The sequence below is a fragment of the Ammospiza nelsoni genome, chromosome 7, assembly GCF_027579445.1.
Source record: "Ammospiza nelsoni isolate bAmmNel1 chromosome 7, bAmmNel1.pri, whole genome shotgun sequence".
NCBI classification, from domain to species: Eukaryota; Metazoa; Chordata; class Aves; order Passeriformes; family Passerellidae; genus Ammospiza; species Ammospiza nelsoni.
In genome coordinates, this window is record NC_080639.1 from 7,235,515 (window position 1) to 7,260,685 (window position 25,171).

General features: G+C 41.1%; 1 protein-coding gene across 1 annotated transcript in view; it reads right to left on the reverse strand.

Moving 5' to 3' along the window:
• DIP2A (disco interacting protein 2 homolog A) overlaps positions 1–25,171 on the reverse strand; it is a 79,075-nt gene that overhangs the window by 2,119 nt on the left and 51,785 nt on the right. The window contains exons 13-37 of the mRNA XM_059475712.1: positions 25,069–25,171; positions 24,028–24,092; positions 23,618–23,711; positions 23,081–23,200; positions 22,239–22,353; positions 21,224–21,363; positions 15,032–15,168; positions 14,511–14,591; positions 14,185–14,312; positions 12,994–13,108; positions 11,649–11,850; positions 11,362–11,471; positions 11,157–11,237; positions 10,005–10,128; positions 9,621–9,742; positions 9,203–9,314; positions 8,891–9,000; positions 8,656–8,786; positions 7,974–8,142; positions 6,628–6,798; positions 4,100–4,161; positions 3,427–3,484; positions 2,642–2,716; positions 1,938–2,112; positions 242–365 (exon numbers count right to left, since the gene is read on the reverse strand). Of these exons, the coding sequence (XP_059331695.1) occupies positions 242–365; positions 1,938–2,112; positions 2,642–2,716; positions 3,427–3,484; positions 4,100–4,161; positions 6,628–6,798; positions 7,974–8,142; positions 8,656–8,786; positions 8,891–9,000; positions 9,203–9,314; positions 9,621–9,742; positions 10,005–10,128; positions 11,157–11,237; positions 11,362–11,471; positions 11,649–11,850; positions 12,994–13,108; positions 14,185–14,312; positions 14,511–14,591; positions 15,032–15,168; positions 21,224–21,363; positions 22,239–22,353; positions 23,081–23,200; positions 23,618–23,711; positions 24,028–24,092; positions 25,069–25,171 (2,924 nt within the window). The remainder of the gene's footprint in view (positions 1–241; positions 366–1,937; positions 2,113–2,641; positions 2,717–3,426; positions 3,485–4,099; positions 4,162–6,627; positions 6,799–7,973; positions 8,143–8,655; positions 8,787–8,890; positions 9,001–9,202; positions 9,315–9,620; positions 9,743–10,004; positions 10,129–11,156; positions 11,238–11,361; positions 11,472–11,648; positions 11,851–12,993; positions 13,109–14,184; positions 14,313–14,510; positions 14,592–15,031; positions 15,169–21,223; positions 21,364–22,238; positions 22,354–23,080; positions 23,201–23,617; positions 23,712–24,027; positions 24,093–25,068) is intronic.

The following is a 25,171-nucleotide window of genomic DNA, read 5'->3' on the forward strand; positions in this document are numbered from 1 at the left end:
GGGGACCTACAGCCAATGATATACATAACTCATTATATACATATAACTCAGTATATTATGCATATAGAAAACTCAGTTATATACATAACTCATTAGGGCCAAATGGGAATAACACACGTGACAAGACATCATCCATGAAATCCCTGAGATGTGTTTACCACACCCACAGGTGCACATTCTGATACTACCAAGGAACTTTTAAGTTCTTCTGCTTTAGAAGAAATAATGCTGTGGTCCTTACCATTCTGCAATGCTCTTGTGTGCCCTGATGACAGAGGTTTCGATGTCGATGGGGTGGTACCTCATTCCTCTGAGCTCCAGTGTTTCATCCAAAGAGCCCACCACATACAAGGCATCGTGTCTCTCTGCAACACAGCACACACATTTCGACATCATCACAGCTACAGGACAAACACAGTCACTTGTTAGTGCTTATTCGTGATGTTCTTAGATGTTCCCAGTGCTTCTTAGGGGAAAGAGTCTATAATGCAAGCTCCAGCATTTGAGAGAATTAAGAGCTTATGCAGCACTTCTGCCTATGACTCCAGGCAACTAGAACCACAATGAAAAGCATTTCTGGGTCATCCAGTTCTGTCCTTTCTCTCATGTAATGTAACCTCTGTTAACAAACCCAAGCAAAATCCACCATTAAAACATCTTTTTGTTCCACTGCTCTAACCAGAGAACTTCCCTTCTCTGATCAACACAACCACTTTTCCAATTTACAAATTTAACTTCTTTTTTTTCTTTTTAACACCAGCTTATCCCCACCTGTCCTCCTGACAGCAAAATTCTACTCAGTTTCTTAAGATGCCACGGTTTACACAGTAAGAACAACTCTGCCCTCTCCCCAGCCTCAGCTTTGCCAGGTTAAATAAGCAAAGCTCCTCTAGACCCTACCTGAAGGACACACTCTCCAAAGTCACACTTCTAACCCGGTTCAGTTCAATTTTGCTTTTCCTTTGTTAACTATTTTTTAGTTTTGCTCACTTGGGTTACTGGAGGTGAAAATCATGATGGCAAACTGTATTTCATGTATACTGTAAATTCACTGCCCAAAGCCTCTTAAAAACTAAAGGACAACTGACATTGTTCCATGGTGATAAAAATCTCTGTGAAATGTGATTTTTCAGAAAGCCACAAGGCACAAAAACTTGCTGTTGGGATTCAGTGGCAGCAGTCAGGACACTGACACTATTCATGTAGACACCATTCATTTAAGTCCAATCACAGAAAACCAGCAATACACATTTGTTACTAAGTTACAAGCATTCACACTCCTTTCCTTAGAATGTTCAGAGAGTTATTTCTTTACATATATGATAAACAAGAGCTATATCTGCTTTGTATTTTGTATCTGAAGAGAGCAGATGGAAGATAAACACTTTCCAAATTTAGACATCTTGGCTTAGATTAAAAAAACCCAAGATTAATAACTTATTTTATTTACTGGAAAGTTTCTCCTGTAGGGGGATAAAATATAAGAAAATAAAGATACTGTGGAAAGTAATCTTACCCCTAAGGATTTGCAGTTGGGCCAATTATCAAAGATAAGGAACAGGCCTGGCTTTAACAGGCCAGGGATGAGAAGATGCTATAAAAGAGTGGGGTGGTGGGTTGGGAAAGGAACTGGAGTCAGCTGGCTGCTTTGTGAAGCAGAAAGAGTCAGTGCTCTGAGGAGCTGTCCACGGGAAACACCAAGAAGGTGTGAAACTTTAGTGATAGGAGACAGCAGTATGGATCCCCTGCAATAAGATGACAACATTCTCCTGTAGACCTTTAACTTCTGAAAGACTGCAAAATCACCGGTGTCAGTGCACGTCCTCAACCTGCTGAACGACAGACCACCTCCCCCTTAACTCAGGAGTGTTCTGTGGTGGAAGTCAGCATAACCCAGCTGGGCAGCCCCCCAGGAGCAGGTGCAGTGTTTCCCCTACCCCCGCTGGCGTCGGTGAGCTCGGTCCTGCGCAGGAAGCCCAGGTAGCCGGTGCGCGCCCACAGCGTCTGCGTGTCCCCAAAGCTCAGGCGGGCCGTGAAGTGATCGGCGTGCAGGGCTTCCTCTCCATACACCGTGTAGTAACCAGTGGCATTGTGGGGGCTGCTCACCCAGATCTGGGGACAAACCAAATCCAACTGCAATGAACACAGGTTGTTGTGCCAGGCACGGAGAGCATCGTTAATTCATTTAAAAGATCTGTTTCACTGACAATTTTGATTACAGTTTTATTGAAAGCATTAACTTCTGACCAGAGAAAAGCAGTTTTAGGCACATGCAGTTGGGGGATGGTAAAGGACATAAAAAAAATAAACCAGGCATCTGTCTTGCTGGAAAGGAGCACCTGTTAACCTATTAGCTGGGCATCTTATTACACAACAAAAGATGCCCATAAAACAAAGGTCAAACCAAGCAGTAAATTACCTACTGCTGCTGCCCACTGATGGGAGGACATCCCTAGCTGCTCTAGCTGCTGGGCAGACACAGACTGTGCAGCCACCACGTGTGCAGGAGTGCACACAGTGCCAGCTCCCTGTAGGGCTCATTCACACCCCACTCAGGGGAAGGAAGGCATTTATCTAACAGGAGGTATCCATGTATCACATCACTGCCCACACACACAGTACAGCAGTGCCAAAGCTTTACCTCTCCTAAATGGGAGTCTCCCAGAGGTCCCTTGGTTTCTGTGTGTGCTATGATGACCTTGACTCCTGGAAGAATCTTGAATAAGAAGAAAACAGAAGAAAATGAAAAGAAATTCATCAAAAGAAATGTTAATCAAAGTCAACAGTCTGTGCTTCCCTTTCTACTCCTTTCTGCACCACAGACACCAACCATCTCTTCCTACTACAGTTGTTTAACTTGTTAAATAATCCTAACTCTGAGCAGCTGTTTTGCAGCTTCAGTGTTGGTTTCACACCTAGAACATGCCTTCCATATGAAGGCCTCAGATTTGTTTTGGTGGCAGCAATTTATCCTATTGCTTCATGTTATGCACCTGGTTTCACTTGACTACTCACTCACAACCTGTTCTCCTGGCCACATTGTGATTAGCCAATCTCATCCCACATATTCTTAATGAGATCCAGGTGATGCAGCTCCCCACCCAGGTGAGGGCCATGAGGACATAACGAGTGTCATAATGGCTTTAAAATGAAACAGGAGTTTTAGAGTAGATGTTGGGAATAATTCCCCCCTGTGAGGGTGGTGAGGCCCTGCCCGGTAAAGGGTGCCCAGAGAAGGCTGTGGCTACCTCACCCCTGGAAGTGTCCAAGGCCAGGTTGGACAAAGCTTGGAGCAACCAGGTCTAGTGGAAGGGGTCCCCCCACCCATAGCAGATAGCAGCTGGAATAAGATGAGCTCTGAAGTCCTTTCCAACCCAAACCACTCCTTGCTTCTGAGAGGAGGAAGGATGACACACAGTCTCTCACCTTGCCAGACTCCATAAGTGGCAGACTGTGTGGAGAACCTCTCTCTACCAAACGCACCCTGAGAAAATAAGAGGAATGAATACATTTGTACATGGCTTTAAGAGCTGTTGGAGATTAGGATTTTTTTTTTCTTCTCTTTTTTTCCCCTTTTTCTCTCAGGGAATTTTCTCCCATCTGCTGCCTAAGAGATGATAATGACTGTATTTAAGAGAGACAAAAGATGCAGCCAAGGAGGGGGAAAGGTGCAGCTGGCTGCACTCCTGTAGCTGAGGGGCTTTCTCTTGGGAGACAGCCCTGCTCTCTTCTGCTGCTCTTTGGGCTCTTCCATTACACTTCAACCCAGCATCCTGTACACCAGTACACTCCATGGTTCCTGTTGCAGCTGCAGAGTTTCTGTTTTGTTCTGTTTGCCACTCAGGGAAGGCTGAGGAACAGAGTTGCTTTGGTTTGAAGGAAGAAAAAAAAAAGGACTACAGGAGATTCTAACTGTGCTATTTCCACTACCTAAAGGATTGTTAGGGAGCAGGTTTCTTGGAATTGCACAGAACAAGGATATAATATGGCAGGGAGTCAGCTGGCTGCTGCCAAGGATAACTCAACAGAGCAATGCAATGAGGCCTGAAGTTTGCTCTCCACAGCCACTCAAGAGTTAATGCTGTAACACAGACTGTACCTGTCATGTCGAAGTGCTCTCATATCTACATAGACAGTTGTTGGATCTGGTCCTGCTGTTCCCTAAGAATAAGGAGGAAGAAACAAATTCAACACCCTGCTTTCATTCTCACAGCCACATAAATTCACATATTTCCTCTTTCTTTTTTACAGACACTTAGAAAGAACTTCCTTAATGCTCAAGAAATTAACTAGCCCCCCATTCTACAGTGACTACTGTAGAGCCTTTGCTTTTTATGGAATCAATCAATGAATGCACAGGTGAAGTATGTAGTACAGGTAAGTCTAAGTTTGCCCAATTGTTAGATTTAAAATTCAGCTTTTAGGAATTTATTTGAGTAAGCACCTGCTCTGTAACCCACATAGGCAGTGCAAAAGGATGCAAGCACAAACCTGTGTGGGCCTAGTCCCTAACACTGCAGAAGCAGATGGACTTTAGGAAGTGACAAGCACACATGCATCACTATACCTGTTCAGCCAGCTTGCCCAGCCTGTTTGGCTGACAGCAGGACCACAAACAGAAGTAACAGAGGCCATCAAAGTGTGGGAAACAGAGAGAAAGGGGAAAAAAAGAAAATACAAACAAAGAGGCACTGGAAACATAAGATACACACAGTAAGACAGAAAACAAAACTTACACTGTTTTAGAATGAAAAGAAAATTTCCATTTCAGATTATTTAAGAGCTTGGCACTATTAGGTAGTTCTTTTGGAAACATGCAAATCTCAGCTCATGTAACAAAAGAAGGCTACAGCAACTCATATATTGCTTTATAATAAACCCATTCTCCCTGTGTAAGACTGTTTGCAGCTTCAGAAACACCTCAGTGAGCCAGTTCAGCAGGGCTGGAAGACATGTATTTAGCCTGCTAATTTGTATCAGAAGTTTGGTCATTCATTTACATTCATTTAAATCCAATTTAAAAAGTCTAATGGAGGAATGGGGGAAAAATGGGGAAAAAGGGATAGAAAACCCACTAAAAAGGGTCTCAAGAATGGAAAACAGAGATGAAAAAGGCATAAAATGAATGGGAAGTTTAACTGCCCAGCAGTCCTGTAATCTACACTGGGTTTTTTTGGAGGACTTTTTATGTTGCCATTTAGTATTTTGCAGAAAAACTGTTTCTCACCCATTTATCCCAAACTGGCTTTTGAAATTTTTATTCACACAGGCAATTTGGAAAGCTATTCTTTCACAGTTGGCAGCTTTATTCAATGTTAAAATCTTAATTTGCTGTCATCTTGATTTCACGTGTATCCTTCCTGTTTTTCCACCTATTGATTTATAAAAATCACTCTGACATTTCTTTATAACCATTTAGCTTGGTCCTGTTAAAAATCCTTTCTTCTTTAATTGTGAAAGAAACTATAGAAACTAAGGAAACAATTGTGAATGGCAACATATTGAAGTAACTCATGCCCCAGAATATCTCTCTTGTAGGAAAACCAGAACACTGTAATATATTCTGAGAGATAAAAAGGCTTTTCTTCATCTAGTGGGCACCAAGGAAAAAAACAAAAAGAGGAAGAAAGAAGTTTTGTAGAAATCCAGTAGCAATTTTTATAGAATCCTATTTTACTAAGTGCAATCCCTACCAATAAAATTGAAAATTAAATTTATAATTACACATTGTTAAACCATGTGCCCCATAAGATATTCCCCACATACAAAGCTACATACTTATTTACTAACTCAAGCATCCTCCAAACTCCAGGGTGCTTTTCCCAGTTTCTAGTCCATGCTTATTTAATAGCTGATTTTTCAGGTAAATTTTGGAATATAAATATATACGTTTATTATGTATGTATGTTTTCTTAATCTCCTGACTGGAAAAAAAATACCTCATTAAGAAAAGTTAGATTTCATCTGATTAAATTACACATTAAAGATTATTATCAGCTAAACTATCAAAGGTGGTTCTGGCCAACAGAATGTCATTATCTCCAGACTGTGAAGCATGGCTGAGTACTTCATGGGCATATCCTCCCTCTCAAAGCTTCCAATTCCACAACTTAAAAGTAAAAAATAACATTCCAGCTCTCACACAAGGTGAGACAAAAATATTTGCATGTTGCTAATACTCATTTGAGATCTTTAAAAATTAAAAAAAAAACCTGTGTTAATTTTCTTGAGTCTTATTTGTGAAATTCTGTCTTCCATTTAATTCCACATTATACAAAACAAGACAAAATCTGAATCACACAAAAGCTGAAACAGCATTGCTTGTAACATGTAATATTTATGTACAGGAAGCTATTTATTTAATGCATAGTAGGAAGGAAACAAGTTTCTTAGTACTGACCCTCTGGATTAGAAAAGCAAATCAACTGGTCAATTACTACAGAAAAGTGAAAATATCATAATCAACATCATACTAAACATCTTATTAAAAAGCTTAACTTAACTTGGTGATGAAGCAAGCAAGCAATGGAGCTCCAGTTCATTACAAAAAGGAATGTATTCACCTGAAGATGATTTTCTACCAAGTGCCCAGAGATTCTGTGTAAGGAAGCAGCAGTTTAACCTCACCTGTAAGCAAATTGCTACGTTGACCCTGCAGCCAAAGGTGGTGCTCACTGCACGGGCAGACAGGCCCAGGTCTTTGAAGAGCTTGGAGAAAGACTGGGTGAGGGTGATCCTGGGTCTCTCCTCGGCCACCACCATGCAGGTGCGCACACACGACAGGTTCACCCCCTTCATCTGCCACAGTGGGGACACAACAAACACTGTCACTGCAAAGGCAGCAACTCCAGAGAGAAACTGGTTTAGCTTTTGTACTTTAAAAGCACTAGAGTAAGACATGAACGGTTTAACACTACAGGCATGGTGTAGCTGCAACACAGTCGCTCAGCATTTTGAGCTGAAAACCCTCAAAATGTCATTTTGCCACAAGGGACCTGCTGGCTCCCAGCACTGCACAGTTCAGGTGTCCCAGAATGTGAATGTGAACCTGGAGCAACTGGCTGTGGGCCAGGATTTCCTTTGGTGAGGAAATTCCTTGTTCCAGTGGAAAAAGATTTTTTTTTTGTCTTTATTGACAGCACACCATACAATAACTTTTTTGTGAGGGAGCTGCCACACATTCCCGATGGAAGTCCTGGGCAGTTGAGTTACTACAGCTGTGGCAATGCTCCTTCTTTAAGGAAATTAAATCTGAGTGGAGAGATTTTCCTCAAAAATAAATAGATGTATTAGAGTGTAACTGATATTGTTAGGAATCAAAGAATCATATAGCATGTGCTTTGGGTGGGAAGGAAAGGACTTTAAAGATCATCTCATTCCAGCCCCTCTGCATGGGCAGGGACACCTTACTCTAGATCAGGCTGCTCCAAGCCCCATCCAACCTGGCTTGGAACCACCTCCAGGACAGGGAAGATTATATCCATTTTAGAACTCAACACTTTTGCTATCAAGTGATACCTGAAAGTAAGTGACACGTGGTGAGCTCTGGAAGCCTTTTTCTTTTGGCTGTTTTGAGTCAAGTTTGTGTTTGGTGGGGCTTTGGGATTTTTCCTTCTATTGGTATGTGATTTGTCTGGGATTTTTTTTATTTGGTGCTGGGTTTATTTCTTGTCTCAGACACAACCAAGTTCATAGGCTTGCTATGTATTTTGCCCAAAATCTCAGAAACATCCAGCAGCACAGAGCTTGCACAAATAACTAAAACTGAAAATATAAGACTTCTTTTTTTCCCCTCCACCAGAAACATGGAAGCTGAATATTCCAGCAGTCTCAAAACTCCCCAAAAATCAAGTCATAATGGAAGGCTCTCAGGGGAACACTTAAAACCTCGTATTCTCCAAGCCAAAATGAAGTATTTTTGGGAAGATACAGGTGTGTTGATGTCAGAATGTGGGAAAATGAAGCCCACTCACCCGGAGAACATCAGTCTGTGTGCCAAGGCCCTTGGTGCATATCTCCATCACGGAGTAGGAGCAGAAGGTGACACGCACTTTGTACTGGCTGACAGCAGACAGCCACAGAGACACATTGCTCTCCAGCTCCAGAGGGGGCACCAGGATGGACTGGTGACCTGAATATATGCTGGGGAGAGGAAGCAATAGGAACAGGAAAATTGAATTAATTAATATATATGGCATGCTTTAAAATGCAAAAAAAATTGTAGCTTTGTGAGATGTACTGCATTAGAGTAGCTATGGGGTTGAATCAAGTCAAGACTCACTCATTTTAAGAAACATGTAACTGCTTCCTTTAGCAGTATTTCTTACTGCATACTAATCCTGCAGTGAACACCTTAAAGGTTTTGTCAAAACATATGGTTTAATCTCAAAATACTTTAAAAGGATTTACTTAATCAACGTGAAACAGACAGATAAGTCCTGTTTTTTTTCTCCCTTGAATTTGGTATGCAATTAATTCCACTTGCAAACCTGAAGTTACTCCAGTAACTAACTGACTTAAATGGATTTTCTTATCACAAAAGGTGTTTTGTGAACTACCGATAAAAAGGTTAATTTGGGTTTCTTTGACAGTTCCTCCCTGGGGTTCTAGAGAGGGCTGAGAACAGGTGAGGAGAGGCAGAGCTCCAGAGCATACCTGCACAAGCACCACAGAGCAAAGCCCAAGCCACAGTAGGGGTCCAGGCAGATGGCAATCTGTCGGGATGGGTACAGCTCACACTGCAGCTTTATCGAGCGACATAAGGCACTTGTAGCTGCGTGTGACATCTGCAGGAGGAAAACACAACCTCTCAGGGACCTTAGAAAAAGGGTTTCACATATTTCTTTATCAACTTAAAGGAATCACACAAGATTATCTCTTGTTACTGTACCTTTACTCCTGCTAATATTCCAGTAGTAGACACACTGAAGTCCAAGTATGCCAACATATCTGGAGATGTAGGTCTGAAAACACTAGCCAGCTTCTTTTTAGGCATATCATCTATTTAAAATACATAAGTAGAGGAGAGTACCATATTATTTTGGGAAAAAATGTATCTGTACATCATTATCATCAGATCCTCCCTATAGTTCCTTGACAGCTATTTTAATGCAAGGCAGAACACATCCACTCAATCAGGCAGTTGTGATGTGGCAAAATTAATGTATCACTCTTCAAACTATTTCCATTTTGGCTATCCTACCTGTATCCAAAATAGTGGGCCACGTTTTAATATCTACAGCTGCTGCAGCCTCCTTGGACCTGAGCAGTTTCATTATAGCTTGGGTGGTCAATATACATGCAGACTTACTGATCTGCAAAAGGCAAAGCATTAAGACCATTGTTAAAACCAGGGAATGCATGCTCAAAGTCATGTCATATGCATCCAGATGAGATAACCAGTAAGATGATCAAGTAATTGGAAACTAAACAAAATAAATCACAACAATAAAAGACCATTTCAAATAAGTTTCTGAAGAAGCCATTACTGACTCAGACACAGCACACTGAGTAATTTTTTTTCTAGCTTATTTTACAATGACTGTGGCAAAGCAATTAATCAGGCTTCAATAACCATTTCCCACTCCTCAAAAGCACAGGGAGAGGAATGTCTCACCTACCTCTACAATCATTTTGACAGTGGGCAGAGTGGTAGCAAGGTTCTGTGGATGAGGCGGGCGGACAGTGATGGGAACACAGCCAGCGTACAAACAGCCATAGAAAGTTGCTATCAAGTCTACTCCTGGAAAGGATATTTGTGAAATTAAAGCCATTTTTATCAGATCAATAGGCCAAATTCTTTGACCAAAATCAAAATACACACTGATTTGTGTTATTAAGACAGAAGGATTTGTCACAAGTGTCTGTTCAAATCAACAGTCTGTTCCGCAACCAGTTTAAAATGTTTTGCATTTAAGAGCTAGCAAAAACTACTCCAACCCAATTAACAGACAGAACTTCTTTTCTTGTGCTGTGTAATTGTGGGTTTTGCTGTGTTGCTTTACCTGGAGGGTAAACCAGGGCCACGTGGTCACCAACGTTCAGGTGTCCCTTCTCCATCAGCGCCACTGCCACTCTCTCTGCCCTCTTGTGCAGCTGGATGCACGAGGCAGTGCTGGCTACAGTACCCTGCACAGGAGACAAGGGACAGCAGAAACCTTTACAGGAACAGCAGCAGCTCAGTCACTTAGATATTGACATGAAATGGGGTAAACCAAGAGGGTTTCTCCTGGAGACATGTGAACACACCAACATATAGCACAGTAGCTCATTAGTCCACAGCTATTTAAGAAAGGTGCTCACCAACAGGTAATTTTTCTTTGTGTCCAAGTTTTGTGTTTACTTTTGCAGAGTCTACATGTCAAGGGTAAAACCTGCCTGAACAAAATGACCTGGGAAAGGCTGCTTCACACTAGAAAACCTCCCTCAAAATCTTTACTCTGAGAGAATAAACCAATTTAACAGTAACAATGTTGAAACAATTTCTTTTGCTAAAACACAGTCTCAAAAGAAAAGTTGGAAAGGTTGAACTATGTCCTAAACTCTTTTGCCCTTCTGAATGAGACCTACAAATCCTTTACTTCCCAAAGACTGCTGCTGGACTTTCTGGAAGACTCCTGTCTGCAGTACAGCACAGCACAGGGCAGATCCAATTTGTCCCTGGGCTCTTACTATCACTCTATGTGCCATCCCTTTTGAGGGCAGAGCCTAGCCCAGGGCAAGGCATCAGTATCCCCTGCAGGATGCGACAGTGCTCCTGGAAAATTTGACTCCAAAGCTGTCCCAAGGGCTCTCTACTTAGGCTATAGAGCTTCTTATCAGGAAATTCTCCATTTCTGACTTACAGTTTACCCTTGTGCTCAGGAATGAAGACAGAATCATGGCTTCCATTACTATGACAAAAGCTGTATTCTGGCAGGAAACACAATTACTGCAATGTTTTAAGCTAGGTAGAATGCATACTTTTATTCCAGAAGTGGAATAAAACATACAACATAAAATTCCAAAGTGGAAAAACTTATGCTGCTTACTAACTAGCAATTTTTGTCTGCTTCATTAAAATAATGTGCAGCATTTCAGGAAAAGACTTCTAGAAGGAATTATCTTAGAATCTAATAATCTTTTGCTTTGGTTTTAGTCTCCAAGTTGCATCTTACCTTGGAATTCAACAGAAGGAAGAGTGGATGATCTGGAGTTGTCTGAGCTCGCCACTGAAGAACATCTGCTAAATACAGGAACTGAAAGGGAAGAAAAAGGAGACACTCAAATTCACTCAAAGTACTTCAGGTTTATTTTCCTGGTCTTCTCTCATTCTGAATAAGCTAATTCAAATATTTAATAATGCCAGGAGCCCAGTGTCACCTTTCTTGCCTGGTCATTGTCCTCCAGCTGGCTAACATCTCTACCCGAGGCTTGTGCGATCCTCTTGCCAGCTACGAGGTTTCCCACAATCATTGATGCAGGACCAACATCTGCATTTTGAAAAGAGCAGTGCCAAATGATGAAAAACAACCTGGGGAATGCAGGACCAACATCTGCATTTTGAAAAGAGCAGTGCCAAATGATGAAAAACAACCTGGGGAACAAGCAGCAATGCAGCCTGCAGGCGCCAGGTCTGGCAGAACCAGCACGCACTCTGCTTTCCTCACCTGGCTGTTTCTGCCGAGGCTTGGGCAGGTTGGTGACACAGGTGTGGGGACACATCAGGACGTTGCAAGGATGCAGAGCACCCTCCAAAAAGCGCTGCTTGGTCTCTGAAATATGAATTCCTCCGAGTGGAGCCTTTGGCAAAGTGTTGGCTGGCACCAAGGCAAGGCAGTACACACCTACTTGGTGAATGCTATCAATTGCCTTCAGAGAAATTAAACAAAAAAACAAACAAACATTCCACGTTATCAACTGGGATGTAGCTAGAGCAAGAATTTGAATTCAATTAATTTATAACATTAAAATTTTTACTTGCACCACAATTTGCAAATAAAGGGTCCAATTCTGCACTCACTGAACTCATAGAAGCTGTGCCATGACTTCAATGGGAGCAGGAGCAGACCCAGGACTTTGCTTGTGCCCTCTATCAAGGGGATGCCACCTGCACATCAGGGATTAGGAAAGTCTCTTAAAAGTGGGCAAAAAGTGCAGAGATTTTCAAAAGCCAAAGTTATATCACAGCAAATTTAGCAAGTATGGCACAATCACAAAAGCGCAGTAGAACATAAAACTCACAAAATTTAGGAGGGAAGCATCTTTGCTGCCTAAATCTTAAGTGTCTCTTTTAGCTATGACACTTCTAAAAAGAGAAACAAAAATACTTCGTCCCAATACCAGATATTCTCTCCAAAAAGATAAGGCTGAAATTAGACAGAAACCATTATTATTAAACTGCCTTACTCTTAAGAGCAAACTTCCTTTAAGTTGTTCTCTGGATCCTTCCCTTCAGCTGTCTCCAGGGTCTTCCATAATTGATCTCTCCTTTTTCACTTCCTGAGAACTGATTAATTCTAAAATCTGCAAATGCAGATCTACCACAGTTCCCCTTCCCCTGTCCTTCATCTCCAGGAAAAGACAGTAAAATAATAAAGGGGAAAAGTTTTTAATACTTCTTGTTGCAGATCCAGAATAAGGTTGTTAGTGATAAAAATGCTTTTGGGGATGTTGTGATACTTGGCAGCATACTTGTGAATACTTTCAGAGGGAACTCTCAGTATGAAATCAGAAGAGACATGTAGCATTGACCCAAACAAAACCCATCACCTTTAGGCCTTTGAGAATCCTAGCAGTAGGAAGTTAAAAATACAATCTGAGAGAGAAATCTTACTTTTTACAAAATTCTGTTAATTCTGAACCCTGAAAAATTATCTTAGTACAGCTCTCTGTGGTTATACTGATAGGTTTTGCTTATGGAAAAAAAAATTAAAAAAAAAAGAAAAGCTCTAATATTCTCATTTCATGCATCAGCCTTATTCACCTGGAAAGAGAAAAGGACAGACTGACTACCTGTAGAACCCTGCTCATCCACTGAAAACTATCCTCCTCTGAGGCGTCAGGGCGTTGCTCTGCCACAAGCACTATCCGATCATCATGCAAAACGGGCACAGAAAACACTGCTATCCTAAAACACAAAGGACAGAAGAATGATAGGATGCAACACAGGCTGAACAGAGCATGGCTCATCATCACAGGGGCATGGCTGCAACCTCTCATGGCACTGCTTCACACACACAAGCATTATTCATGCCAGATCATCACAAAACCACAAAGATGTAGAACACAGTGGGTTCCTTGCTGTAATTGCTTTCTGCTGGGGTTGGGTGGGTTTGTAGTCACCCATGTAGCACATGTCTGATAGTTCCACACATGTAGTGGCTGTGCAAACCTTGCCTACAGAACTCCATCATGTACACTAGACTTGCAGCCCCTGCATAAAATGTCCCTTCTGGAAGACAACTATGCCAAATTACTGACAATTACAGGTGCTTGCATTGAAAAATACTTAACTCCCCTTGGGGAATTACCTTAGTTTTAGGCTTAGGATAAAATATTAATAATGCCTCAGCCTGGGCTGGTCCCAGTCTGAACCCTGAGAGATTCCACTTGTCATTGATCTCCATCTGGACATGGAGCCATGGACCACTGAAGAGCACTCAGGCTGGTGATAGAACACCTGGTCTTCTCTCATTCTGAATAAGCTAATTCAAATGTTTAGTAATGCCAGGACCCCAGTGTCACCTTTCTTGCCTGGTCATTGTCCTCCAGCGGGCTAGCATCTCTTCTCAGAGACCTATCTCTGAGGGTCCTCCAGCAGCCTGGTTTGGTCTTTAGAACAGGCTGCACAGTTCCTCCCTCAGCCACCCAAAAGACTCAGGGGACACAAGTGTTTTACATCCAGCATATAAGCTTCTTTTGAGAGCCTTAAGAGGAGGTCTGAAATAAGTTTTAAACAGACACTTTGGGATCCACCTTTATACTGTGTGAAAGTAATTTAAAATCTATTATGCATGAAGCAGGGTGTGAATATTTACATTTCAACAACCAAATTCACAATCTAGTGCTAACTTTCCTACAAAACACACATGAAAAAGTTCACATGCATTGCTCCTGTGTGTGCTGTGTCATTTGGTGACTGTCTGTGGGTTAAAAAGAACAACAAGGCCCAGCCAGCAGTGATGAAGTTTTTAATGCACTCACCTTCCCCGATAGACAAACTTCATGGGCTCAACTGCCAACGCAGTGGCCACCACGTCATCTGCATTGTGCCTGCGGCCACTGACTGTCATCAAGCCATCCAATTTCCCCACCACAAACACCAGATAGTCCTGAAAAGAAGGAAGGGTTAGAAACACAGCAGAAAAACCTCCTCACACCTGGCAACGCATGCCTGACTCAAGCCAACAATACTCTAGAGACCTTTAGGAGGTTAGTGCCCTGAGACAAAGTCCTGCTGAATTCAGGGGCATCACTTTAGAGTTGGGAGTCAGGACAAAGAAGGGCCCTGAGGGCTTGTTCACACTTACAGGACCCACAAAGCCAAGCAATCCTGTCCTTGTGAAGGGCTGGTCTGATACAGGAATGCCAGCTGCCGTCACTGGGATGGCCTGGAAGAACACAGAAGGATTCAGACACTCACTGGACTGATAAGGATTTTCACTCCTTTACTGCCAGAACACATGAAATGAGGTACCACTGCAAGGAAAAATATGGGCAGAAAGATTGAAATGCCTTCAGGTAACTACGCATAAGACCACTGTGTAAATTCAGAGCTAAGATAAATTTAAATGCTCACATACTGGGAGTGTGGAACACAGAAGCAGCTGACTGACTGCAGATGAGACTTGGTATTTTTGGTTTTAAGAGACAAAAGGTCTTGTTATGATTCTATGAATGAAGCAAAGTGTACCTGGCCAGGGCTTTTTTCTAACTAACTAAAAAACCAAACCAAACAATAAAACACACGTACAAACAACCTTTAAGGAAAAAATAACTCTATTCACAAGAAAAAATACTAGAAATATAACAATTAAAAAGAAATCCAAACCTCAAATACATTCTTGGTGATTCCGAGGAGGCCAAAATATGCTGTCCCAGTTGCTCCTGAATTCACACATATTTCTCCAACCTCATCAGCTTTACAGAGATAAGGGGTCCCATCCACCTTTACAACACACATGCTGGCTGCATGAAAGAAGAACACAGAATCACAGCATTAGTCTGCTCCAGCAGCTGACACACATGGTGCTCTGCCACTGATAGATTAAGATTTTAGTATCAATTATTCATCAGCTACAGCAAAAATATAGCATGTAAGACAGCTCATTATAGCTTGACAGCCTGTGCAATCTGTTCTCCAAGATTAAGTTCACAAATGCGGTGCTTTTTTCTTACAGCACTTCACATCAGCTGCAGCTGAATCCAAGGCACAACGGACTGAGGGAGTGCAAGACTCAAGATCAAGAAAGAAATCAATATATCTACCCAGGTCAACACAAAATAAACATGGCAAAGCCAACTCTGCTGCCTGCATGGACCAAGGAACACTGGTGAAATAGATCTGTGGGTACATTTTCAAACCTTAGAGAAGTCTTCCAATTGCCAACATCCCAGGTCTGAAAAGGTGAGACCATTATTCACCCTACCAATAGATCAATCTCTAAATTATCTTGGTTTCATAAAAATTACCTATCAGAAAACTAGCAGTTATTATTAATTGTTTGGAACCATGCAATGATAACCTTGGGTAACCAAGTAAAGAGATGCTACTCAAATTCTAGTTACAGTTTCTGGATATTTTATGTGTGAACTAGATGTCTGGAATTACAACCTACAGTATGAACTATCAGTCATGCAAAACCCCACATATTGCAATTTAGGAGGAAAAAATAAAACTCAGTGGTAAATTGGAACTGACAAAATAGTTTATTACTCCAGAAAATAACTTGAGCAAACATCAGAACTCTGTATGCAACACTCAAACAATGATGCAAAGAGAAGTGCTAGTAACTGGAGAAAGCACAGTTTGTGGGCATTAACAAATGTACAGCCCTCACTGCACTCACAAACATGAAAAAACCAAAGGATCAGCCTGCAGTCCCTAAATGATGCTCCATCCATGAAGCCAAAGAACAACCCTATCACCCTGATCAAGTAAAGAAAAAATACTTACCAGTAACCAATGTATGATACAGGTAGCCTACAGGTACATTCTAACAGCAGGCACAGTTCTGTCCTGCCAGGTTATACTGCAAGGCTGCCCTTCTGCAGTATCTGTGGAGCCTCTACTCTTGCTTCTCCTCCTGTTCCTGCTCCATGTGTGACATACAAGAGAGTGCATCTACCACCATTTCAGTCTCTCTCAACAGCATTGCATCTGAAAAAGAATTAAAGAGAAGGGAAAAGCAGATGGGACAGGAATGTACATGTGGACTGCACGTCACGAAGAACACAGATTCCTGCTAGGAAAGCTTGCTTCCTTCAAACGAGTCCACATGTACATTCTGACAGATGGTGACTAGCAGCAGTCAAACCTGCCAAGGAGTATCCTGGCAGGAGATCAGAATCCTGCTGTGCAAAGGATGATGCTGATGCCCTACCAAAGAGTGGATGCAGCTCTGGATGTTGCAAGACTAGCACAGCAGGAATGCAAGAAGAATGCTAGGGGCTGTACAGCAGAAGGCTGTGACCAAAGGTACTGATGAGGGTCAGGAAGTGCTCTCCTCTTCCATTTCCAGCATTTCATAGTGGATCCATACACAATGGCCACCCTTGCATTACACTCTTTAGGAAGAACTTATCTTCTAGAAGCATGAAGCCTTAGAAAAAATATTAAATGCCAGGATAAAATGCCTCTAGAATCACTGTGGAAGGCATTTTCAGAGTTTCCAGAGAAACCTCATCCTTGAGAAAAACAGCATATGGGGATATCAAAAGCAGACCTGAATCTCTTCCTGCTCCTCTGGTGAGGGAAATAGGCATAAAGCAAGCCAACTTCCTAGATGAGGATGAACATAAGTCTAGACTCTGGAGGTAAACACGAGCATCCAAAGTGTAACATTTAAATTGGAAGACAACATCTCATCCCAAGTGCACACTGGCACAGGTCTCCAAGAGAAGTTGTTCTGCAGTGGCTGTTGTGCCACTGTGTGACAGACTGAAGCCCTGAGGAACACAGATCTGATGATTACGATAAATTCTAGGAGCTGAGTAGAAAAGAGGTGCTGTTAATCCACAATCTAAAGAAAAAAACCTGAAAGCTTCACCAAGTTGTTCTGTAACAATTCTTTCTACTGAAGTAAAGGAAGCAGACCCCTCTGCAGTGAAGATGCTTTGTGGTAACTACCAGAACCTTGGCAAATGTTTGCTCAGACGTGGAAAGAAGAAACAATGAAATACAAGACATCCATGGGCTGGAAACAATGTGATCTCCCAACACTTAGGAAATTGGAACCATCTCCCTAAATTTCTAGAAAAGATACTGAATGCAGTCACAATCCAGAACATGATTCTGTTCATTGCAGAAGATCTTGCAGAAGGCCCAAGATTTGATGCCAAAGTGAAGTTTTCTGCTTGAGTGTAACAGAGTAGCTGCTGCAGCAGCATTGTGTCTAGGAGCCAGCCTTTGTATGATTAGAGGCTATAGGGACTTATAACTTTTGGGTTCAAGACTGGTAGCTCTTGTCAAAGAAAGAACATGAGAAGGATCCCAGTAAAAGAATGGAAAGGATTGGTTGGGAAGTAGAAAGGAGACAAACTTAACTGTAGTTAACATATCCACTAAGCAACATATCCAGGCTCACACTTAAGGTATAATATGCTTTCAAGATGACAGATAACACAGCAATCACATTCCAGTTGATGTGAAAGCTAGAGGCTGAAAATGGGCAGAAGAAAAGAGGTCTGACATTTTCCCTATCATCTTTACCAGTCCAATTTGAAAAATTCAACTGAATGTTGGTGAGGAGCCAAATTTAGCAATTGGCCAGTCCCAGACAGAAACTATGCAAAATAGCCCAAGATGGTCAACAAGTGGGGTAAAACATCATTCCTCCAGAACAGGATTCCATGGGAATGCATACCAGATTTTCTCTTAAGAACTGCCATGCTGTCTTTGAGGAGAAGATATCTCTGTGGATGTTGGCACTTCCCTTGAGAGCCTTGTGATGGGCATTCATGGTAGCTAATGAATGTGAAGGGAATGTGGCATCAAGAATGGCCTATGGGTTAAACAGCAGTGACATGTGACATGACCCTGGTGCTGATGGCTCTGTTGAACAAGATCCCCTGAGCAGGTGGGCTCAGCATCTCAGAAAAAAAAGCAAGATCTGAAGAAAAGGAGGGTGCAAGTGGGCATTTTATCTGTGACCTTTTAACCAGGGGTTCCTGAATAAAGCATGCCAGAAACCTTCACAGGTAATGAGATTAAAACCATCAGGCTTGATCATTTCCAAATGAAATTAAGGAATGTGAGCTCCTATGTCACAAAGTATTTGAAAGGCTAAAGCAGACTTCCAAGTTCAGTGGGATCAGAAGATGGAATGAAGCCTTCAGAAAGAAACAAAACCAAAAGCAGATCAAGAGCAAGACTCATCAGGCAGCAGAGGGGCAATGAACAGGTGGTGGTATGCTCTCTCCTGTATGCCAAACACCAAGCCAGAATGGACAAGGGCACACCCTCCATGAGTATTACACAGGAGAAAGCATAAATCTTACCAAGACACAAGTATCTCCACTGTTAGAATGTACATGCAGACTCATTTGAAACTAAGTCATTCATTTATTTAAGTCATTAATTTTTTTCATTTAGCACACCCCTGTAAGTAGCTGCTAGTCTTGTGACTTCCTTCGTACTCCAGAGGATTTTTTAAGAGAGAAAAGTTATCAATTATCCCTTATAATGAAACCTATAATGCATATTCTGACTTAAGGAATGTACAGGGAAACTTCTGCTGGAATTCTTAATATGTGGATAAACTGAAGTAAATCTGCCCCAGATTCTGACAACTCAGGGCTAGTCAGAATTTTAAAGGAGTTAATGAATTAAGTTGTCCAAATTCTGCTTAACCTACAAATAGTTTAACCACTTACTATTGTATTTTTAACTAGCAACAGCCATCAATTACAAGTCATATCACTCTGAGACACTTGATAGTGCACATTTAACAGTTCTCCCCTCACACAATCAGACAAGTCACTTGATGCTTCTTACTCATGTAGAAAGTAATGGTAGTGTTATCACTGCCTGCCAGTGGCCCCCTAACCCAGAAGGGTCCCTTAGATTTGCCAGACAATGCTCCAAGGAATTTTAACAAAGGAGAAGGGTTTTTTCACACATACCTCTGACTACTCCATCAGGCATTTCACAAGGACAGAAATGTATTTTTTGACAACTCATAAGGTGAAACTCATAACGTTTTGACAACTCATGAGGTGAAATTACTTAACCATAAGCATACAGGGAAATTTTCCAACATCCTAAGGCCGATTTGAAGCCGCCACTGAGCAGATGCTCTGTGGAAAATTAACCCAGGGGACTTACAGCCCCAACAACTGAATATGACGAGTAGCTGCATGTAGCTGTGTATCTTGGTGTAGTCAAGCACAATTTGCTGTGAGAGCAAGCCTACGGCAAAGCCAGGAGCATCCCTGTGTTGGTTTTGTATGGCCTGGTTTTTTAGCAGGGAGGCCATAGAGGTGTAGCCAAATGAGATAAACTGATCCAGAGAAAGACTTCAACCGATCCTACATCTAATACCACTTTTCTGAACAGCAGCAATATTGAATTTAAGCTCAGTAAGTTCACCAAAGGATTCATGACTACCTGAAGGGTATGCAGACTTGCTCCCCTCATGTCCCTGTGTCTAACCCATAATCTATAGAAAACATTGAGAGCACAGGTGAATTTCAGTGAGGTTTCAAAGGGACAGCAGTAGTGTGGACACCCAAACAGACAGCAGTACCAGTACATGCCATCTGTATTCAAGTCTAAGCAGAAAAATCACTATTTTTTTGAATTTATTATGGACTGTAAAATCAAATTCAAATGGTCTTAATACAAAAGAAAAACTTGAGAGAAGCTACACAACAACCAAGTGACTTCTCTGCTTTGTTTTGGTGTGGAAGTGCAGAGCTTCTGCTCAGTCGTCAGCAAAAGGAAGCTCTACTGAATTTAAGTTTAATAACAACAACTCAACCAATAATTTCAGGGGTTACAAAAGGCTTCTGGGGGTAATAGGGAAAATTAAACAACACCAATGAGACTTGCACACAATAGCTGAAGTTTTCATCAGCAGAGTGGGAAGCTTTCTACCTCCTCTAATTTGTATCAGGGACTTTGGTGTTCAGAGAAGAGGTTGTTGCTGAAATCACACAAGTTGAGTCTCCACTTTACCTTGAGTAAATGCTCCACAGAGAGCAGGGCTTTAGAACCACAGCTCTGCAAGGCAGGAAGTTCATAAGGAGACAAAGAATTGCAAAGCCAAAGGTGCCAAGGGCATGACCCGAATCAATCATGTTCTTTGGTAACTACACAATAAACTTGAGGGGTGAGCAGAGTTGCAAAAAATCTATATTTTATCCTCTCCAAGCACACCAGAGCAGACAGACAGTGCCATGAAACTGCCAGCCTAAAAGCTGGAGTAGATGGCACCAAGTGTCCAGTCCCGCATCCCACTCTTCACAGTCTTAGGTCTGCTTTGGCACCCTACCTTTACTAACCTTCTTCAGAGTGCTCTCCTCTCCAAAGGCAGCTGGATCTCAAATGAGAACAACAAAGATGAGACAAAGTCTCTTGGTTTCAATTAATGGGCTGAGGAACAATACCCAGCTCTACCTAGTTCAGGAACCAGAGTGTTGCAAACAGATGTCATTAGGAAATAGGTTCATCCAGGTTACTCCTGATCCCTTTCTTGCTCTCCATGGGCTTGAGAAAAGAGTTTCCAGAATTAGTTGTTCCATGACCTTTGGAGGGTCTGAGATGAGGTCCCTTTCAACTGAAATATTCTATTCTATTCCACTACACAAACAATTATGCAACGAGCCAAAAGCATTTGCCCATACCAAAATCCACAGTAATTCAGTTTTATTGTGCATGAATCTCTAATCCACAATGTGTTTAGGTAATGTGTCAAAACAGAACTCATGCTACCTTAAAGGTATTTAATATTTTTATTTATTCCATGCACACAAAGATAACTTATTTGGAATATGCTGAAACCTAGACAAAATGCTTTCCTACCTCCAGGCATGATCTGCCCAACATCCTGCACAGTTAACACTGATAACTTCTCCTCTGTATCCACTCTGATCACACCAAAACTCAGGCAATTCATGGATAACACTGCTTTTCCTGGAGGGGGGCCACCCAGTTCAGAAGGTCTGGAAGACAAAAAGTCCAGTTAGATATGAATCAACTGACCAATACTGGTGAGAGGGTCACTAAAAACATTCTGCTGGTTTCTCAGGCTTGGTAAGGTTAAGAAAAAGAATGGATTCTCACTTTGAACAAACAAGAGTTCAAGACTTATATTCTCCATGTCAAAGTTTTTTGTTTCAAGTTTTCTTGAAGTTGACTTTCAGAAAAGTTGACTTTCAGAAATTTTGAGCAGAACTGCTATCAAAAAATCCAGCATATCCCATCCATTTGTCTATTAATAATTAAACTATTTATTTTTCTCAGAGCATCCCTTGCCATCTCCAGAAATTCAATGGCATTTCTCAAACCAGCTACAATTTATTTTTTTTAAGCCCCTGTTTACAAATCATTGTACATAAGCAGGTGATTGAGAATTCACCATCTTCTTCCTCCCAAATAAGTAGGTCTTGTTTTGGGGGCATTTTAAAAGGCCCTCCAATACCTTCAGTGAGGATGAGACCTAACTTTCTTAAAGTATGAAAAAACCACTTTCTGTCTGACTATTCTTAAAAAATATTAAACTTTTTTAAGAAAATAAACAAAAATCACCCATCATTTAGTGGAAGAGACACCTGTAAGCTTCATATTTCCTCTGCCTAGGTCTTTGGGCATCTCTATGTGGGTTATGGTATTTTCTATCACTTTAACATGAGATTCCCCATCCCTGCAAGTGTTTAGGCCAGGTTGGATGGGGCTTGAAGCAACCTGATGCAGTGGAAGGTGTCCCTGCCCATGGCAGGGGATTTAAACTTCTCCCAAGCCAAAGCATTCTGTGATTCCATGACACATTTCAATAGTCAAGCAAAGCTTCAGTTCATTTCTCAGAAAAGGGAATTACCTGCGAATAGCAACAGTCAGTGCCTCTGAAGAACTAGCACAGGGACAGATTACTTCTGGTCTCAAACCTCTGGATTGAAATACATTCAGGAATGCATCACAGGAAGATATTGACCCTAGGAAGAACCATCACATAATCAGAAACATTTTTCTAAGAGCAGGAAAGCTTGAGCTTCAGGAATTCAAAGTGTGTGCCCACTCTCAGCTCAGTTATATTGAATACTGTGGCATTCATGTACAACCCAAATACTCTTGCAAACTGGCTGAAAGGCATTCCAGTTCACTGTAAGAGAGTAGATTTGGAAAAAGAACTCCTAGTGACTAACAACTACACTGAATGAAATTCCCAACTGTGTGCTCCTCCTCTGGCAGCACTCTCTAGCACTTAGTATCATGGGAAGTCCTTCAGGGACCAGAATACTTTGTCACTAAAGGTAACTTTATGTCAACCTCTTATACAGCTCCTATCTGATTGTTTCTTACAGAGGTGACAGCACTTATATGCTTCTGACAAACTTCACAATTCTACTAGGCCTCTAGCACTTGGCCCAAAGTAGATTATATCTATATTTATATCTTGTAGGTATCAATTCAAGTCAATTCATGAACATGAAAGAGTATAGCACTAATGAAAACATGAAGTGCACAACATGAATTTACACTGGTAATTGTAGCCAAGAAGTGCAAATGAGTGTAATGAAAAAGCAGTGGCATCACTGGCACACAAATAGTGTTTTGCTACAGAACAAACTGCTTAACTCCCCAGGCATCAGCTCTGACACAGGGCTTACAACAAAGAGAATCTTGGCCAGACTGATACTCATGAAACACATCCATACTCACATGGATTGGCTCCATCTGCCACTATCAACATCCGCAAGGAGCTCAGGCTGACATCTCTCTGATCCCTCTGAGCCAAAAGTGACCAGTGCATATCACGGGATTTTACTACTGCTACACGGGCTGCAAGTCAAAACAATCATTATGCTGCATGTGCACAACAAAATAAAGACTTGTGTAAGTATTACTGTGTTATTTACACAAATCTATGAAACTACACATAAAATTTATGACACTACAAATGTAGAAAACAAATACAAATGCCAAATATTCAACTACTATAACATGTGTATACTCAATGTCTACAGATGAACTTCATCATAGAATTTGAATGTTTGCTCTAAATTCAAATACTAAGAACCACAGTTTCTTTAAAGTTCTCTCAGAAGAAGCCATCAACATCACTCATGTTGTGAAACTATGAGCACACAGAATACTGAAATGGAGTAATCAGTGTGATACAAAGGCATTTTGCACAAACAATTTAATTTGTTACAATAAACCAAAGAGGTGGGTGAATTAAAACAACCTTTAGGGTACCTTTGTATGAGCAAACTTTCTGTATCCAGGAAAGTGGATTAACCTTCATTAATGCATAGGGAATACTGATGACATGCATTCTGTTCATAACACTCTACAAGAAAGAGATTAAAAAATAAATTTCCAAATGGCTTAAAAAATACAGAACATGTAACAATGCTTAAATAAACCTCCCCATCATCACAGCTGCAGCATAACTCTGACAGCTAACTGGTAGTGAAAAGTATGTGTATACTCTGAAAAAATACACAAGGTGCAGCAAAAGCAACAGTTTATTCTGAAAAATATAAATACTGAAACAAAAACCATTTGAGAGAAATGATGAATTTATAGCCTCATTCTGATATCAGTACACTACCAAGTGAAAGAAGCAAATTGTTGCAGTTTTTTGCCTTTCTTGCAATACTCACCGTTAACACTCCATGCCAAAGGCCAGCCTCTCTTTTGAAATCCAAGACATTTGTTAGTGTTTCAGCTGAAAGCAAAGGAAAAAAATACCAGATTTAAAAAGCATATTTATAAAAATACTTAAGAACTACAAATATTTGTTCAAGCAACTCTGAAATATCCACGATGCTAAAAAACCAAAGCTCTGTTTCCTATGACAAACAGGCTGCTTAAGCTCCAAGTGACTTGTTTTACTTAGTGCAATAATCTTTGAATTATGATTACTAGACTAGAATATTACAAGGTATTTAACATCTTGATTCATTATAATACCCTTTCCATCTGCCAATGAACTATGCAGACTGAAAATTTAGTCTTGAAGCAAACTTCTTCAGCTGAACTGAAAAAGTTAATCTGTATTTGAAAGAATTAAAGCCAGTAAGAAATATCACCATGGCTCTACTAAATTTTCTTGAATATTTTCTCTGAGGAATTTGAGTATCTCATGTGATTCAAAAACACAAATAACAATCAAAGATTGAAAGTCAAGGATTCAATTGATGAATCAGTCCCTGATTTTTGAGGGATATCCTGTATTGATTAGGTAAAACTTGCTTATCACTGAGGTAGGATGGATGTATGCAGGAAAGTACTTGGTTAAATGGTAGCACAGATTATACAGATGGCCTAAACCAAGTGCAGTTCTTGGCTGTTCATTGGAAGAATGACTGCAAACAAGCAGATCCCTGGGGAGATGTTCTTTTGTGGGACATGACTAGGTAAGGAAATCCCCTCCTTGATTACATTTTCACAGGTGGCTTAACGCTATTTCACACATCACACCCTTTATAAATGAGGAACTTTGTCTTTCCCTGTGCAGTTGAAGCAACTATTCTGTATCTAAAGTTCTCTGGAGACAGCAGACCTACTTATGCAACATGAATTGTCTGAAGATGCAAATGCAGCATAATTTAAAAATAAATGCATTTTTAAAAATGCATTTTAAAATAAATGCATCAAATTTAAATGCAATACAATTTTAAAGTTACACCTATCTAACTTACCTTCTGAATACCCACACGCCTGAGTCAGTGCATGACAGTGTGCCAGCATGGAGGCATGAGATACAGTAATGCCCACTGTGCTGCCCTCTTTACTTGTTTTGTA